A 17,283-nucleotide genomic window follows, 5' to 3' on the forward strand; every position below is an offset into this window, starting at 1 on the left:
CTTTGATATTTGAGTCGTCATTGTCTACAGATTTAGTACCAGAGGACTGGAGGATTGCAAATGTTGTGCCCTTGTTCAAGAAGGGCAGTAGAGATGACCCAGGTAATTATAGACCAGTGAGCCTTCTGTTGTAGGAAAAGCTTTGGAAAGGATTATAAGAGGTACAATTTATAATCATCTAGCAAGCAACAATTTGATTTCAAGTAGTAAACATGGTTTCATCAAGGGCAGGTCATGTCTCACAAACCTCATTGAGTTTTTTGAGAAGGTGACCAAGCATGTAGATGAGGGTAGGGCAGTTGATGTAGCATACATGGGCTTCAGTAAAGCCTTTGATAAGGTTCCACATGGTAGGCTGTTGGAGAAAATGCAGAAGTATGGAATTGAGGGTGATTTAGCAGTTTGGATTAGAAATTGGCTTTCTGAAAGAAGGCAGCGAGTGGTGGTTGATGGAAAATATTCAGCCTGGAGTCCGGTTACTAGTAGCGTGCCACAAGGATCTGTTTTGGGACCACTGCTGTTTGTCATTTTTATAAATGACTTAGGCGCAGGCATAGATGGATGGGTTAGTAAATTTGCAGACGACACTAAAGTTGGTGGAGTAGTGGACAGTTTGGAAGAATGTTATAGGTTGCAGGGGGACTTGGATAAACTGCAGAATTGGGCTGAGAAGTGGCAAATGAAGTTCAATGCAGCTAAATGCACATGGGGCAGCACAGTGGTTCAGTGGTTAGCACTGCTGCTTCACAGCACCAGGGTCCCAGGTTCGATTCAAGCCTTGGGCGACTGTTTATGTGGAGTTTGCACATTCTCCCTGTGTCTACGTGGATTTCCTCCAGGTGCTCTGACTTCCTCCCACAGTCCAAAGATGTGCAGGTCAGGTGAATTGGCCATGATAAATTGCCCATAGTGTTAGGTGCATTAGTCAGAGGGAAATGGGTCTGGGTGGGTTACTCTTTGGAGAGTCGGTGTGGACTGGTTGGGCCGAAGGGCCTGTTTCCACACTGTAGGGAATCTAATTTAATCTAATCTAAATGTGAGGTGATGCTCTATGGGAAGAATAACAGGAAGGCAGAGTACTCGGTCAATGGGAAGATTCTTGGTAGTGTGGTGTGCAGACGGATCTCTACATGTGCTCATCCATGTGCTTATCCAAGATTTAAATCTCCCTAATGTGGCTGAGTTGACTATGTTGGCAGGTAGGACATTCCATGTCCTTTCCACTCTCTGAGTAAAGAACCTGCCTCTGACATCTGTCTTAAATCTATCATCCCTCAATTTGTAGTTATGCCCCCTTATACAAACTGTCCATGTACATAGATCCCTGAAAGTTGCCACCCAGGTTGACAATGCTGTTAAGAAGGCATACGGTGTGTTAGGTTTCATTCATAGAGGGATTGAGTTCCGGAACCGCAATATCATGCTACAACTATATAAAACGCTAGTGCAGCCACATTTGGAATATTGTGTATAGTTCTGGTCCCCATATTTCGGGAAGGATGTGCAAGCATTGAAAGAGGTGCAGAGGAGATTTACCAGGATGTTGCCTGGTCTGGAGAGAAGGTCTTATGAGGAAAGGCTGAGAGACTTGGGTCTGTTCTTACTGGAAAGAAGAAGGCTAAGAGGGAATTTGATAGAGACATACAAGATGATCAGAGGATTAGATAGGGTAGACAGTGAAAGTCTTTTTCCTAGAATGATGACGTCAGCTTGTACGAGAGGGCATAAATACAAATTGAGGGGTGATAGATTTAAGACAGATGTCAGAGGCAGGTTCTTTACTCAGAGAGTGGGAAGGACATGGAATCCCCTACCTGCCAACGTAGTCAACTCAGCCACATTAGGGAGATTTAAATCTTGGATAAGCACATGGATGATGATGGGATAGTGTAGGGAGACGAGCTGAGAATAGTTCACAGGTCGGCACAACATCGAGGGCCGAAGGGCCTGTTCTGTGCTGTATTGTACTACTATGTTCTAAAATGTCACGAAAACCTTCTTAAGCAACAGCTGGCCATTCCTTCCGAATTTGGAGATGGCATTGGCTTGGATGGCAAGCTCAGATTAGACTGCCAGGGTCTGGTGACATAGCCTCACCTACCAGTCCTCCAGGAAGCACACAAAGGCAAGGCAGGGATGAGTGAGTGCTAGGACAGTAAGTGAACAGGCCAGAGATACGGCCTTATCCATTCCATGAACTAGGAGCACACAGCATCCTTGCTATAGCATTAGAAGGACAGTTGCAGGTTTAGCCTGAGGTGCAGCATTGAAATACAAAAGCTTGCTCTAAGGGTCTCAGAGATGTGCCAGGATGGTTCTTAGTGGCTAATAGTGTTGAATGTGATTATCTGTGGATGTGGGATGCATGTGGTCCCTGCCCATGGAGCATGCCTTGAGATATTGGTGTCCAGTGCCCAAACAGGGCGTTCTTTGGAGCAACCAGTGAGCTGAAGTCATCAGGTATCCGATCTGACTTCCATGTTGAGAATCCTCAAGGGCTATTTTGCTTGCGGCGGATGGTAGACTGGGAAGCTGCAAGGTGAGATCTGCAGTTACTAAGGTAATTAATAAGCAATAATCCCCCTTAATAGGAAATTGGCTGCTCCTTGTGAGAAGCTTGCCTCAACACATACTTAAAAGACATAGCAGGTTGCTCTTGACATCGAGATCAGCCTCACCGGACTTCTCACAAGATTCTGCCACAGTTCTTGCGATGGCCCGCATAATTCAGGCCAATATTAGAATCGCACAATGAGACTTACGAAATGAATGAAAGTCACATGGCTTCTTTTGGGGATTCATTTGCAACCAAAAGCGTACAATTAGGTTATGCTATCTTAAACTTCACTTTACAGAAGGCCTTTAAATCATTCAAGGATTCCAGGACTGTCCATCCACACCTCGATAGGTTGAACACTCACAAATGTCTCTATTGTGGAATCTCTCTCATTGAGACCAAGAAGTCTATCAAAACTACTTAAATTAGTTGGAGGTTAAGCTATGATCAGAGATGAAAATCATGAAACTTCAGTTCCATCAGGGTAGCTGGGATTATGGGAAACTGAAAAATCTAGGTTCCAATACTGCCACCATAGACAGTTAGCTAATTAATAAGGTGCTATGTATCCTACTGTCAGTAAAGAGCTCCACCCAGTGGGATGATTGTTGGCTCTTGTATCTTCCACACCTTTCCATCTTGTCAGTAAAATTAAAACAGACATGCATAACTTGCATGGATCACACTCAACATCAGGGAAGGATTGCAGATGATATTGTAACTCTCCATTAAGATGATCATGCCAGTATCTGAATCCACTTGTTTCACAGGCAGCCACAGTTTAATGTAAATTAAACAAAAGAAAGCTGTTCCACTGTCAACAATTTCTTGCAAACAAGTTGGGATTATGTTAGAATTAACAAGGTTTAAAAGACGCTGTTAAGTGGCAATGTGCCACTGTCCCCAAGGCAATAATTCTAGTAGCTTTTAACACTGGAGAATGTCACAGATGAGAGACATGCAAATGGCAGCTAATTCTGCTTCACAACAGCTCAGATAGTCACTTTAGTCACTCATTTTCCAGTACACTCAAGAATTGATCTCTGAAAATAAAAACAAAAAATCTGCAGATTCTCGGCAGCTCAGTGATGGATCTGATAAAGAGTCATTGACCTGAAAAGTTAACTCCTATTTTTACTTCACAGATGCAGACTGACCTACTGAATGATTTTGTGGTTGTCTGTTTTTATTTCAGTTTTTTAGTACATTTCCAATGTCGGATGATGTCCTTACACTGTGACACAATGTCCTTTAGAGAAATGTATGGTAAATACATTTGGTAAAGGTCACTTTCTCCGATCTTTTCTGTTTTTATAGACTTTGCCTGAGGTGTGTTCGGAACAGGACGAGTTGGATTTCTTGATGGAGGCCCTGATAATTAGGTAAGAACATTTTAACAAATTATCAGAGGAAACAGTAAGATTCCTTGCCGAGCAGCATTAGAAGAAATAACTTTCCATTGTATTTCCCTCTTTTCTCTTCTCATCCCTTTCTTCTCAACCCAATCCCAGCACAAAACCATGATCAATACCACTCAAGTACTTCTTCCCCCTTAGTGAACAGGATGATCCGTGATGTTAGCAGTTCTAAGAGGTTACTGCTTCAGAGCTAACACACTTTAAATAGCTTGCAAAGAAGTCCCTTCTTGAAGGTAGTTGTGTTAAGGTGGATAAATTCAAGCCCACCAATCCTTACAGCTTTGAATGTCATTTTGAGGCTTCAACAGATCTAGGCTGCCGGCCACCAAAAGGTATATTTAAGAAGAAATGAAAAATTCTGTAAGGGCTTGAGGAACAGGGCAGGGTCTCCCTGTGTTCAAGTTCAGGGCCATCCCCTGGTGAAACTGTATCCCTCTTACCCACTCTGAGCCTCAAGGGGGACTGGTTGCAGTCCCAGTAGTCACCACGCAATCCCAGTGGTGCTGCTGAGACTGGTCATCTGTTGTCCATCTGTTCTTGATGGTGGGATAATCTCCCAGACAGGAACAGAGCAATCTTTTCTGATTCAGGTTTGGGCTGATATGTGACAAGTAACTAGGAGAAAGTGAGGACTGCAGATGCTGGAGATCAGATTCTAGAGTGTGGTTGTGGAAAAGCACAGCAGGTCAGTCAGCATCCGAGGAGCAGGAGAATCAATGTTTCGGGCTCAAGCCCTTCATCTGTTTCGACATGTGACAAGTAATGTTCATTTCATACAGTGAAAGGCAATGACCATCTCCAATCAAAGAGAATCTAGCCATCTCCCCTTGATATTCAACAGCATTGCTAATGTTGAATCCCCCCAACAATCAATATCATAGGGGTTAACATTGACAGAAACTGGACCAGCCACATAAACACTGAGGCTATAAGAACAGGTTAGACAAGACAGGAGGTTTTGCAAGTGGCTACAAAATTGTTGATTGCATTCAACATTTAGTCCATGGACTGAGTACACAGTTGTGCTGAATCTCAAATTTGGCCATCTATAAAGTTCTATGGGTTACCTGCAGCAGCAGACTGTAATCAACCACAACCTGGAACCTGATGGCTTGGCACATACCCCTCTCTTCCATTGCACCACGCTAGGGAATCGAACCTGATTGCAGGAAGGGCTGCCAGGAGCAGCACCAGGTATACCTAAAAATGCGGTCTCAACCCAGTGAAATTACAACTCAGGATTCATTACAACTTGTGTGTTGAGCCCATGGTGGATTTGCTATGGGAAATGTAAGGTAACAGGGTTAGGATAGGGGGCTGGGTCTGGGTGGGATACATTTTGGAGGGTTGGTGCAAACCCACTGGACGAAACAGCCACTTTGCACACTGCAGGAATTCTTTGACTCAATATGAGTAAGACGGAGACAGCATTCAGTTTGGGCTGATTAGTAACAGCTAATAGAAACAGCAATCTCTTCAAATAACCCCAGCCCCAAAGCTGGGGGAGAAATGAACACCAGTGCAAAAGGCAAGATCAAATCTCAGCCAGAGGTGGCAAGTAAATAATTTAAGCTTCAAAATTCAAATCACACAACAGAACACAATGACCATCTCCAATAAAATGAGACACTAACCACCTTCCCTTGATACTCAATGGTATTACCGTTGCTGAATCTCCCAACTGTCAACATCATAGGGGTTACCAGTGACAGAAACTGGGAGAAAGTGATGACTGCAGATGCTGGAAGTCAGAGTCAACAAGTGCAGTGCTGGAAAAGCACAGCAGGTCAGGCAGCATCTGAGGAGCAGGAGAGTTGACATTTCCTCTGGGATGAGGTGGGGGGAGGGGAGATCAAGAAACTGGAGAAATTAACATTGATGCCATGTGGTCGGAGGGTCCCAAGGCAGAAGATGAAGCGTTCTTCCTCCAGGCATCAGGTGGCTTGGATTTGACAGTGGAAGTGGCCCAGGATTTGCATGTCTTTGGTGAGGTGGGAGGGGGAGTTAAAGTGTTCGGCCACAGGGCAGTGGGGTTGTTTGGTGCAGCTGTCCCAGAGATATTCTCTGAAATGGATACAGTAGATCCATTGCTCCCTATGTGGCCTCCTCTACATTAGGGAGGCAGGATGACAACTTGCTGAACTTTACAGAGAACATCTCCGGGACACACGCACCAAACAATCTCACCGCCCTGTGGCCGACCACTTCAGCTCCACCTCCCACTCCGCCAAAGACATGCAAGTCCTGGGCATCCTCCACTGCTAAATCCTAGCCACCCAACGACTGGAAGAAGAATGCCTAATCTGCCACCTTGGGACCCTCCAACCACAAGGGATCAGCATCGATTTCACCAGTTTCCTCATCTCCCCTCTCCCTACCTCATCCCAGATCCAACCCTCTAACTCAGCGCTGCCCTCTTTAACTGTCCAACCTGTCCATTTTCCTTCCCACCTATCCGCTCCACCCTCCATTCCAACCCAGTACCATCAGACCCCCATCTGCATCTACCTATCACCTTCCAAGCTACCTTGCTCCCAACCCCAATTCCCCTTCTATTTCTCTCTCAGTCCCTTCCCCCTCTCCACATTCCTGATGAAGGGCTTATGCCCGAAAAGTTGACTCTCCCGCTCCTGCTGTGCTTTTCCAGCACCACACTTTTAGACATTGACAGAAACTGGACCAGGCAAATAAATACTATGGCTGCAGGAACTGGTTAGACACTGGATATTTTGCAGTGGATAATGCACCTTCTAATTTCCCACAATCTGTTCAAGACACAGGAGTGAGACAGAGTAGTCACCATTTGCCTCAGTGAGTGTGGTTTGCAAATATCTGTTTCCATGGATTTTAAAAGTATAAATTTTAATTTTAGGAGCACACATCTAATACTTTCAATCTCAAAATTATGTAAAATGGAAATGTGATTGAAATACTGTTGAAGCAATATATTGTGGTAATCAGAATGCAATGCATTTATTTAATAATGTCAGAGTTAGTAGGGAGAAAACTTCAGAAATGGAGGACTCATCTTTGAGTTTTGCTAAGTCATGTGCTTTACACTTATCTCATTAAAATATCCAAACTATTTCAGCAGTTCCAGGTGAAATGAAGCTATCAGCAGTTTGTAAATAAAGGAATTCCTTTGTGGGATCTGCAAGGTTGGCAAAAAGGCAGCTAACTCCATTAACGATATAAATTGTTCCTGTGAGTTTTAGAATTTAATCGAAGATTTGATTTTGAAGCCAAAAGTTAATTATTATAAATTTCTGTTTGGAGCATACCATATATATTGTTCCGCAGGGCTTGGTGTTGGAACACCTTGCTGCTTGTTTTATACATTAACGATTTGGACTTAAATGTGAGGGGCACAATTGAGAAATTTGCAGATGACACAAAAAATAACCATGTAGTGGATAGCCAAGGCTGGCTGTAGGCGCCAAAATGATATATATTAGTGAGTGGAGTGGGCAGGAATGTGGCAGGTGGAGTTCAATTCTAATGAGTGTGAGGTAATGCATTTAGGGAGGTCCAACAGTAAAAGGGAATACAGAACACATAAGAGTATACTAAGAGGGGCAAACGAAGTGAGAGGGCTTGGCATGCAAGGTAACAGTAGAGACAGCACATATACATAAAAAGGCATATGAATACTCTCCGTCATTGGTAGAGGTATAGAATACAAAAGTAGGGACATAATGATGAGACAGTAGTAAGGTCACAACTGGAGTATTGTATGCAATTGGTGTATTTGCTCTGGAGCGAGGTGCAGAAAGATTGACTAGAATGTTATCAGAGCTGGAGAATTGTAGCTACGAGGAGAGATTGGAGAGGTCTGGGTTGTTTTCCTTGGAATAGAGAAAGCTGAGGGATGACATGACTGAGAGATGCAAATTGTGAGGGAGAGAGATAAGAGTGGACAAGAGGAAGTTGTTTCCCTTGGCAGAGTTGAAAAACCAGAGGTCATAGCTTCAAGCTAAGTGGCAGAAGAAAATTATTTTATGCGGAGGGTGGTGGGTGTCTGGAATTCACTGCCAAGTTTGTTGTGGTGGCAGAAACCCTTTGGCCTTTTGGTTAGCATGGACCAGTTTGGGCCAAAGGGCCAGTCTCCATGCTGTAGGATTCTATGACTCTATAATTCTAAAAGTCCAACAAAGCCAGACTAAGTAGTATCGTACCTAAACCTTAATACTGTCAAACCCAGAACTGAAATTCATGAAACATGAATGAGTGGTCAAATCGTGGTTAGTTATAAATGATTTTACATATCAAATCAAACACAGTTACAAAATCCTTCAAGATTTTGTCTTCCTCTCTAGGATTTTCAACTTTTTTTTTCTAACATTTAGCCTGATCCCCAGCTGACAGCATGCATATCCAACTTTCATTCTGTAGATACAGTTTTCATCAGAAATGCCATAAATCTACAAGACCTCCTCAACTTTGCTGGCGATTGTCAGGATGGTGTAGATCCACCAATGTTTTCTTTAAGTAACAGAAATTGCTGTAGCAACTGTGGATTTTCCTATTCTCAGTTTTTTGGATTTGGCATCAATTTTCTTCAGCCAGTATGTACTGCACCATTGCAATCACCATCTGAGTCTGATTCTTCTACATCCTTTTGTATGGTTTCAACCAGGGTCAGTCACTGCAGGCATCTCTGTTTCAATCTTATTCTCTTTTAAAAAATGGAAAGGACACATTCCCTTCTCAATTTCCTATTTCAATGAAAGTCTGCCTCAAAGACAAAAGCTTTGAAACCACAGATTCCATCAAGACATTCAAGAAGCTCAACACCATTCAGGACAAAGCAGTCCATTTGATTTGCCTTAAACAGTCATTTCTTTGATTATTAACACACAGTGACAACTACATGTACCATATAATAGATGTCATGCAACAACTCACCTTCAACAGCACTTTCCAGGCCCACAATATCTGATACCTACAGGAACAAATACAATAGGCACATGCAATACCATTATCTGCAAATTTTTATCCATGTCACGCATTATCCTGATTTGGAACAATATCACTGTTCCCTTCCTGTCATGGGATCAAAATGCTGGAACTCCCTAAACGGCAGCTGTGAGTTTATTGCAGCAGTTCAAGAAGGCAACTCACCAGTCATCACATTTTCACAGCAGTCAGGAATGGACAACAAACATTGGCCCTAACAGGGACTCCACATCTGATGAAACGATAAAAAAAACTACAAACATGACTGCATCACTCAAATTGTATGTCATTCTGTTTAGTGCCATTATTTGAGGGAATAGCAAACAAATTCACTATCAGAGGATCACTTAAGAGCATTACATCTACTGGATTTAGCTTGCCATGCACGTTCCTACTTACTTATGTACTTAACCAGACTGCTTTTGCGATCACCAAACATTCTTGGTTTTTCAAAGGTTAAATTTTGCAGCCCTAGCTCCAATACATGCCTCCAAGGTTACATAGAAGTGCTACTTCTAAAATACTAGTTCAAATGGATTGGACCCTAAAATGTATGGTATGGGTAGCACAGGAGATGACTGGCCAGCAGAAGTGGCATTTGGTATGTGCAATGCCAGTAGAAATAGGGTTTCAAGGCTACAGAATTCTCCAGTTCTTGGAAGAGCAGAAATATTCCGCAGCACTGGAATATTTATTACTTTGTTCCATTAATGTTTTGCCAAATTCATCTCTCACTCAATCTTGTTTGACCCAGAAACCTGGGAATCTCTGCACTTGCAATAAAAATAAAATTTAATGGGAATGAGGTTCAATCGCCTTGGAAGCTGCCAGATCTCTCCCGGGTATTCGGATATTGGTCCTCATATATCTTCTTGTACATTGTCACATAACAAAATGATCAATGGTGTTCTTAAAAATTGTAAATGTGTCCTTTTTTCCAATGATTCCAGTAAATTCTGCCACCAGAATATTGTGCGATGTATAGGAGTCAGCCTGCAGGCTCTTCCTCGCTTCATTCTACTGGAGCTGATGGCGGGAGGAGACATGAAATCCTTCCTTCGAGAGTATCGACCTAAACCGGTAAGAAGTGATGTACTGTAAAGAGACCAACATATACATCATGTACACAGACCCATTAGGTCTCATTCATTTGTCATGTGCATTGCCTGGACCATTCGAAAAATTGTCCTATTTTAGTGTTCTAGATTCCAGTTCTTCCATTAGATTTGCAACTGATCTCATGTTCAGGTTGAATTAGGCCAGAATTGCTGCTGCAGTGATCCCCTTATCCAATCGAAATAGGCTGCCAATACTCAATGTATTCACATCCAGATCCCCATTTTTGAGATGCTCATTCATAGATGCAGAAAAGATCCCACTTTAGCCTCAAGTTGTGATCAGTTGCCAGATGACACAGATTAAGTGTCAGCATTTAACTTGATGCTTTATTCAGACAGGCTGGCAAAATATCAAGTGTTACTATTTTCTTAATTTCTATAGTTCTAATTGACGATAAACCCGAGGCACTTGGAAATGAAAAACCATGGATTAAAGGTTAATGTGTTAATGCAGGCACTGACGTTTGAAGTATAACTAGCACTTGTTACAATGTATTGGTTGTCAGTTTTTGTATCACTGATTGAAACTGGGTGACAGAACGTTATACTGGATCTGTGCTACATTGTATCAACAGCCTAGAATACTGACATACAAAATATTGAGCAGCAGAATAATGAAATGTTTCATTTATAATTAGGCTTGTATCATTATTGTCTGTCTAAACTGACACAAAAAATCATCTAAACGCAAAGTTTAACTTTAGGCAATTCATTCTCTCACTTGGCAAAGTTAACAAGTAGCTGCTTATATAATTAACATTTCCCTCTTCTCAGTAAACTTATTTGACAATTGGGGATAATCAGAGATGAAAATAAACCAATGGTTTTCTCATTTTACTCCGAACTCTTACTTCTTACTGAATGTCACTTGTGTTAACCCCTGTCTCCCCAGTCCCGACATACCAGATGCTGTCTCATTCTGTCGTACATGTAAACACTCTTATTTTGCCACACAGAAGAGGAAGTAGAGCGCTCAGACTTACTACCCATTTTCACCAACTGTCCATCTACCACTTGCCATTGACATTAGAATTCAGAAATGTGGTCAAGGGCTTTACAGAAACAGCTAAGAGCCTCACTTGGACAAAGCAAAGTGGGGTCTTATGATGTCAATAGGATCCAGATACAATTTTCATAATTTTAAGTGGTAATTGGTGTAAAGCGGTAATAATCATGTTCTTTAAACTGCAACCTCTCACAGAATGCAATTGATCACATCAAATCTGGTCTTTTTTCTTCCATTTAATCTTTATGTCTCTCTGTCTCCCTCACACACATACACGAAGAGGACCATCACCACAGGAATGCAGGAAACTACTTGAGAACGGGACAATTTTGGGCTCATTCATTTAGTGAAATGTCTTTTCCTGATGTTTGGGCCATTGGTAAATCCACTTACTGATGCTCTCTTTCAGTATAGGAATGAGGCTGAGAGATGGCAACAGTTCACAGGGCATAGAGGCAAAGTTCAGAATCATAGAATTGTTAAAGTACAGATTAAGGCCATTCAAATTGTAGTGTCTACATGTGCTGCCTACATAAGAAATTCACATTGTACCATTTTGCCACATTTTCCTTGGAGCACTGCACATTCTTCCTTTTAAAATCAGTCAGGGCAGGTGATTTAAACTCAGTATTTAGCAGGTGAAAGAGATTCTTTGGGACATTCGTTGATAGAAAGGTGACTGCAATTGAGCAAACTAACAGAAAGGAACATGTTGATGAATAGTGCCTACAGCCTTGCTAATGGCTCTGAAATTGTTGGAATGGCATATCTCACTGTGTTGTAAAGGCGACATTTTGTGTGTAATTCACTTCAATCCATAATAAAGAAAATCAGACTGAGATATTTGGAAACTTCATCAGGGTTTATTCTTGCTAATGCTTTCTATGGGAGAAATGGACCTTTCCTGATCTGTTAGAAGACATTAAGCTTTGGACCCAAAACATTAACTCTGCTTTCTCTCCACAGATGCTGCCAGACTAGCTGAATTGTACCAGTAATTTCTGTTTTTGTTTCATTAATTTTTATACCAGCTTTACATAGTCACTACTTTATTTAAATGCTAATAGTAAATCTAATGGAGTGCTGTAAATCAAAAAGCGCTCTGTCGCAGTCAATAATAATATTGTATCATTTCCTGCCCATCATTTCCTGTTATTTTTATGCAAGAAACATGATAAACCTGTGCAATCACTGTTGTTATCCCAGCCATCTCTGGCACAGCTGAGATCAACAGAAAGGAAATTCATGCAGAACACCTATCAAGCAATAATTCATTTCCACGAATCTTGCATCTCTGCCAAAGATGTATTTCACCCTGATAATTAGAATATTTTTGTAGAATGCATCTTGTTCTACAATGGAACTCCAAAGACATCCTGGATGATCAAGAAAAGAACAAGAAGCAGTAGAACACAGGAACAGGCCCTTCGGCCCACCAAGCCAGCGCCAACACACATCTTTCTAAACTAAAAACTTCTGGCCTCTACACGATCCACATCCCTGTACTCCCAGCCTATTCATGTATCTGTCAAGATGCCTTTTAAACTTTACAATTGTATCTGTCTCTCCCACCTCCTGTGCAGCACATTCCAGACACAGTGTCCAAGAAATGCTTGAGCTCAAATCTCGGAGCTTGAGGAGGGATTGGAGTCATTGCAATGCATCTGCAAATCCAAGATCATCTCAAATATACAATTCAGCATGCGCATATCCCACAATTAAAGAAGTTGCAGGAGCTGTACACCATGCAGGCCAGGAGGAAGATGTAGGTAGTGAAGCAATATTCCAAACCAGTTTCATTTTAAATACTAGAATGCGTGACAACTGAGTGCTGGATGAATCATACCCCAACCATCCAGGTGATGATTTGGCTCTGTACAATAAGAAGTGCAAAAATGCAGTCGGCTGAGGGGATTCAATAGTCGGGGCATAGATTAATATTTCTGAATGGTATGTGCTGTAGGGTAATCTGCAATATGAAGGGGAACAACCAGAAGTTATGATACATACCTGAACCAATGACATAAGTAAACAAAACTGCAGTGTTAGGAGCTAGGAAAATGATTAAAAAACTAAAAAGCAGGAATTTCGGAATTATTCTCATTGCCACTCATTGCTCAATGGCAATGAGTATAACAACAAGAAGATACTGTAGGTGATGGATGGATTTTGAAGAGATTGAGTAGCAGTAGCTAGGGAACTCCTTTAAACTGGAATAACCTAAATTATTTAAAAAGTTAGGGAATTGCACTGAAGAAAGCTGCTAAATCATTATACCACTAACCATGCAGGAATATTCTGCATCAGTTGATGAAGCAATTTGCAGAAATGACAAGAATGAGCATCTTTTTCCTACTCACAAAAACAACTGACATGGTTACGCTACCCAAACTGAATGGTATTATTCAAATTTGTGTTGACATTACAGAGCTCACAAGGCATTGATGCAAAAAAAATCACGGTATGCCTATGGTTGAAGAGTTTAACTAAACTGTATAAAGATCAAATTTTCAGAAAATGCAATTGTAAATAATAGACTCTGGTCAGTTCCAGACAAGTTATCAACATTGCTTAGTACCTTTGGGAGATTTTGCTTCAACAGATTGCCATTTAGAATCATCCTGGTCCTAAAGGTTTTTCAACCAGCTATGTCCAATATTTTACAAGATCTGCATGGAGTCATATCCCACACAGCTGGAATATTGATACATAGGGAAAAGATTGAAGAACATGATCAGAGAGTTTAGGCAGTCCTAAATGCCAAATGCAAGGTATCTATTCGGTTTTGGAACACATGGTCAACAATGAAAACATTGCAGCATATCCTCAGAAGACTAAAGCAATTATGAAGTTCCCCACTCCAAAGTCAATCCAGGTACTCTAAAGATTTTTAGGCATGACAAGCCAGTTGGTGAGCGTTTTGCTTCACTTGGCAACCATCATAAACCCTTGGGACAACTTCTTAACAAGTCTCAAGGATGGTAATGGGTCATGGATTATGAGGATACGTTTTAGAAGATCCAGAATATGTTGACATCCACAGACATCTGTCCTATCACTAACCCTAGCCTTAACCCTATAATCCACCCCTTCCAACCATTTTAGCAGCCTTTGCTTGAGCTTAAGAACAGTAATCTTGGATTCTGGATAGTGCCATAAACCATTCCAATACACATCAACGGCATTATCAGACACAGAACCACAATATTACAGGGATTGAGGAAGAGGATTCCTCAGTTAGATGGGCTCAGGAGAGATTTTCAGAATACATCCTTGGGATGAAAATGGTCATAGGAATGGCTCATGGAGCTCTGATTTCTCTGGATGAAAAGAAACTATCTAGAATACTTCCAAGAATACACCGTTTTTAACTTTGTTTTATGAGGTGCATCTATGAATGCGTACGCAGGCAGGGAACAATGACAGGTGCACTCTCCAGAGCACTGACCCACTGCCTCACCAGGTTTGGAAGATAGTTGTACCAGCAGGGGAGTTGGGAGTTGTGCTTCAGGATCCAGCAGAAGGCCCAGCACAGCTTACTCCACAGGACCTGCCTGACGGATTGTCATTCCATTCCTGGCAATTACCCAATGTCTCAAACTCTCCATAAAGGCCCCCGGACTTTGAGTTAGAATTGGAGATTTAGGAAGGTTCCTATTGACTCGAGATTAATATTTACCCAGGAAAGGTTAGAGAATGAAACATGCTTTAAACCTATGCCTGGAGTAGATGTCCCTGACATTCCCCAATTCAGTAACCCATCTCTGACCCATGAGAGCAGCCCCCCGCCCCCCCCAACTCCACACTGACCCCTGTGATCTGAAACCTATTCCGCTGACCTGACCTCCTTTGCACCCGAACCCCTTTCTCCTTAGATATGAATCCACAACCCTCAAATTCACCCACCACAATATAGCTCTTGACCCACCTTAAGCACTAATCCACTTAGCAAATACCCTTGCCTCACTGGCAGGTGAACACATGCTCCCTCACTCAGCTGGAACCTTACGTTCTCACTTACTTGCTACCCATCTCATTGATCTTGCATCCCATCACCTTACAACCTGGCACTCTAACTGCTCATCACATCCTTCTACCACCCCAACCACATGCCATCCTATCACTCTAACAACTCTACACATGTACTGACACATTTATCATCTATATTATTATCTATAATAGCCTTTAAATGACTGAATATGACACATATCAATGAAAAATTGGCACAGTTTTCACTCTGACCCTCTGATTCCTGGATTTGTATATGCCGCTTCAGATGAGAGGGCTGCTGGTCAGGAAATTTGAATGGAAAGCTCCACCACAGCTAAGTGTATGTTTTTTGTCCAATCAGGATAGGAAATATGGTTCCAACTCTCATCGGAAGATCTGAGAAATTGAGTTTTACTAAGTTGAATCATACGCTCAGTCCATGGCAGCACAATTACCAGCAAGCCACAATTAGCTAACCAGATCCACATGAGCTAATGAGGGATGTCTCAATATCCATCTGTATTGTACTGTAGATTGGCCAGAGCAAAGGCGTATTGGACTGGCCATGAGAACATATTTTGAGCACTGACTTCTCCAGTTGTGGACAATGTGCAACAAATTACTGGTCATTCAAGCTTCACTTCAAGCAGATGTCCTCAGGAAGCTGTAGCAAGGACAATTGTAGATCCCCATGTATGGAGCCAGAGCTTGGCCAGTGGTGTGGTGGCCTGGGATCTCCAAGACCATTGAAAGTCTCCTCACTAATTATGATATTTGTGCCATCCACAGACCAGAGCAACAAGAGCTACTGATACCAACCACATTTGCCACCAGACCATGGGAACAGATAGGCACAGATCTGTTTGCTTTTGATGAAACTCTTACTTCATTGTCATTTATCATTTCTCCCAATGGACGGAAGTTGTACACAACAACTTCTAATACTGTTATCGAGTTTTACATTACTGATTTGCATTGTACAATGGCCCTGAATTGGTTATTTTGGACAACAGACCACAGTTCAATTTGCACTCAGTTTCGGATTTAAAGTTGTCACGAGTTTGCTAAGATGCCCACAATAGAATGGGAATGGTAAGGTTGGGTCAGACAGTGCGGTTCCTATTGAAGAAGAATTCCAGTTTCTACATGGCACTGCTGTTTTTCAGATCCACCCCTTTCCTATCTATCAAATTTTAGATTTAGGTTTAGATTCAGATTTTATTGTCATGTGTACTTGAGTACAGGAGTAAAATAAAAAGTGTGCAAAGTAGTCATTCTTTGGCACCATTGAAGTGTACAGAAGACAGGATTACAAACAGAAGCGGAAATTATAAAAAGCAGACAAGAGAAAAGGAACTGCCCCAGACCACTCCCCTGCCTCCACTACGAGTTCTCACTGCCAGAGAAACAAAGTCCATTCTTAAGTCTGTGAATACTCAGGTGCCCCAAGTCCACGCACAGTGCCACACCTGGAACACCACCACCTCCTCCATCAGGTACCTGGGCCCAGCCAGTAGGGCCATGCCATGCCACTGCCACTGGGACCATGTCGCCATTCTCAGCGCCTTCTTGCCTCCACCGGTATCTCAAGCCACTGAAAACGAGAAAAGTAGATACAACAAAAGTAAAAGAAAGAGAGATAAAAAAGAAAGGCAGACTGAAGCGACTAACCCCAGGCTCAAGGCCCAGGCACGAATCCTGCCACTCCGCTGCCGCCAAGTTATTAACATAGGTGTCCCCTGTGGCCATGCACACTCTGTTTACTCAGAGTTACTGATGAGCAGGAATCCAAAGACTCAGCTCCCAATCCTATATGAGCACAATGGTGGTGCTTAAGGCATTCACTATTAGTCCTTGCAAACCCACAGAGATTTGAGAGAGAAAACAGGACATAGTATTCACCCTGATCATTGGCCAATAATTAGTGATCATGGATTCAAAATCAGTTGCTAAAAACTTGGAGGAGACTTTTGGATTGTTGTCACAATAGAATAGTCAGTCTGGAAAAATAGCAGAAACCAATTCCATTGTTAAGTGTAAAAGCGAGTTGGGCACATAATTGAGGATGCGGATCTTAGAAAGTTACAGACAAAGCAGGAGTGTGAGACCTCTTACAAAGTGTCAACACACACAGAGCTGAAAAAGTGTTGCTGGAAAAGCGCAGCAGGTCAGGCAGCATCCAGGGAACAGGAGAATCGACGTTTCGGGCAGAAGCCCTTCTTCAGGAATGAGGAAAGT

General features: G+C 42.2%; 1 protein-coding gene across 2 annotated transcripts in view; it reads left to right on the forward strand.

Annotated features, from left to right (window-relative positions):
• Positions 1-17,283, forward strand: part of LOC122552709 (ALK tyrosine kinase receptor-like) — a 1,052,914-nt gene that overhangs the window by 984,675 nt on the left and 50,956 nt on the right. For both annotated transcript variants that reach the window (XM_043695597.1, XM_043695598.1), the window contains 2 exons: positions 3,875-3,939; positions 9,882-10,011. In XM_043695597.1, the coding sequence (XP_043551532.1) occupies positions 3,875-3,939; positions 9,882-10,011 (195 nt within the window). The remainder of the gene's footprint in view (positions 1-3,874; positions 3,940-9,881; positions 10,012-17,283) is intronic.

This window comes from Chiloscyllium plagiosum, chromosome 9 (assembly GCF_004010195.1).
Source record: "Chiloscyllium plagiosum isolate BGI_BamShark_2017 chromosome 9, ASM401019v2, whole genome shotgun sequence".
Classification (NCBI taxonomy): Eukaryota; Metazoa; Chordata; class Chondrichthyes; order Orectolobiformes; family Hemiscylliidae; genus Chiloscyllium; species Chiloscyllium plagiosum.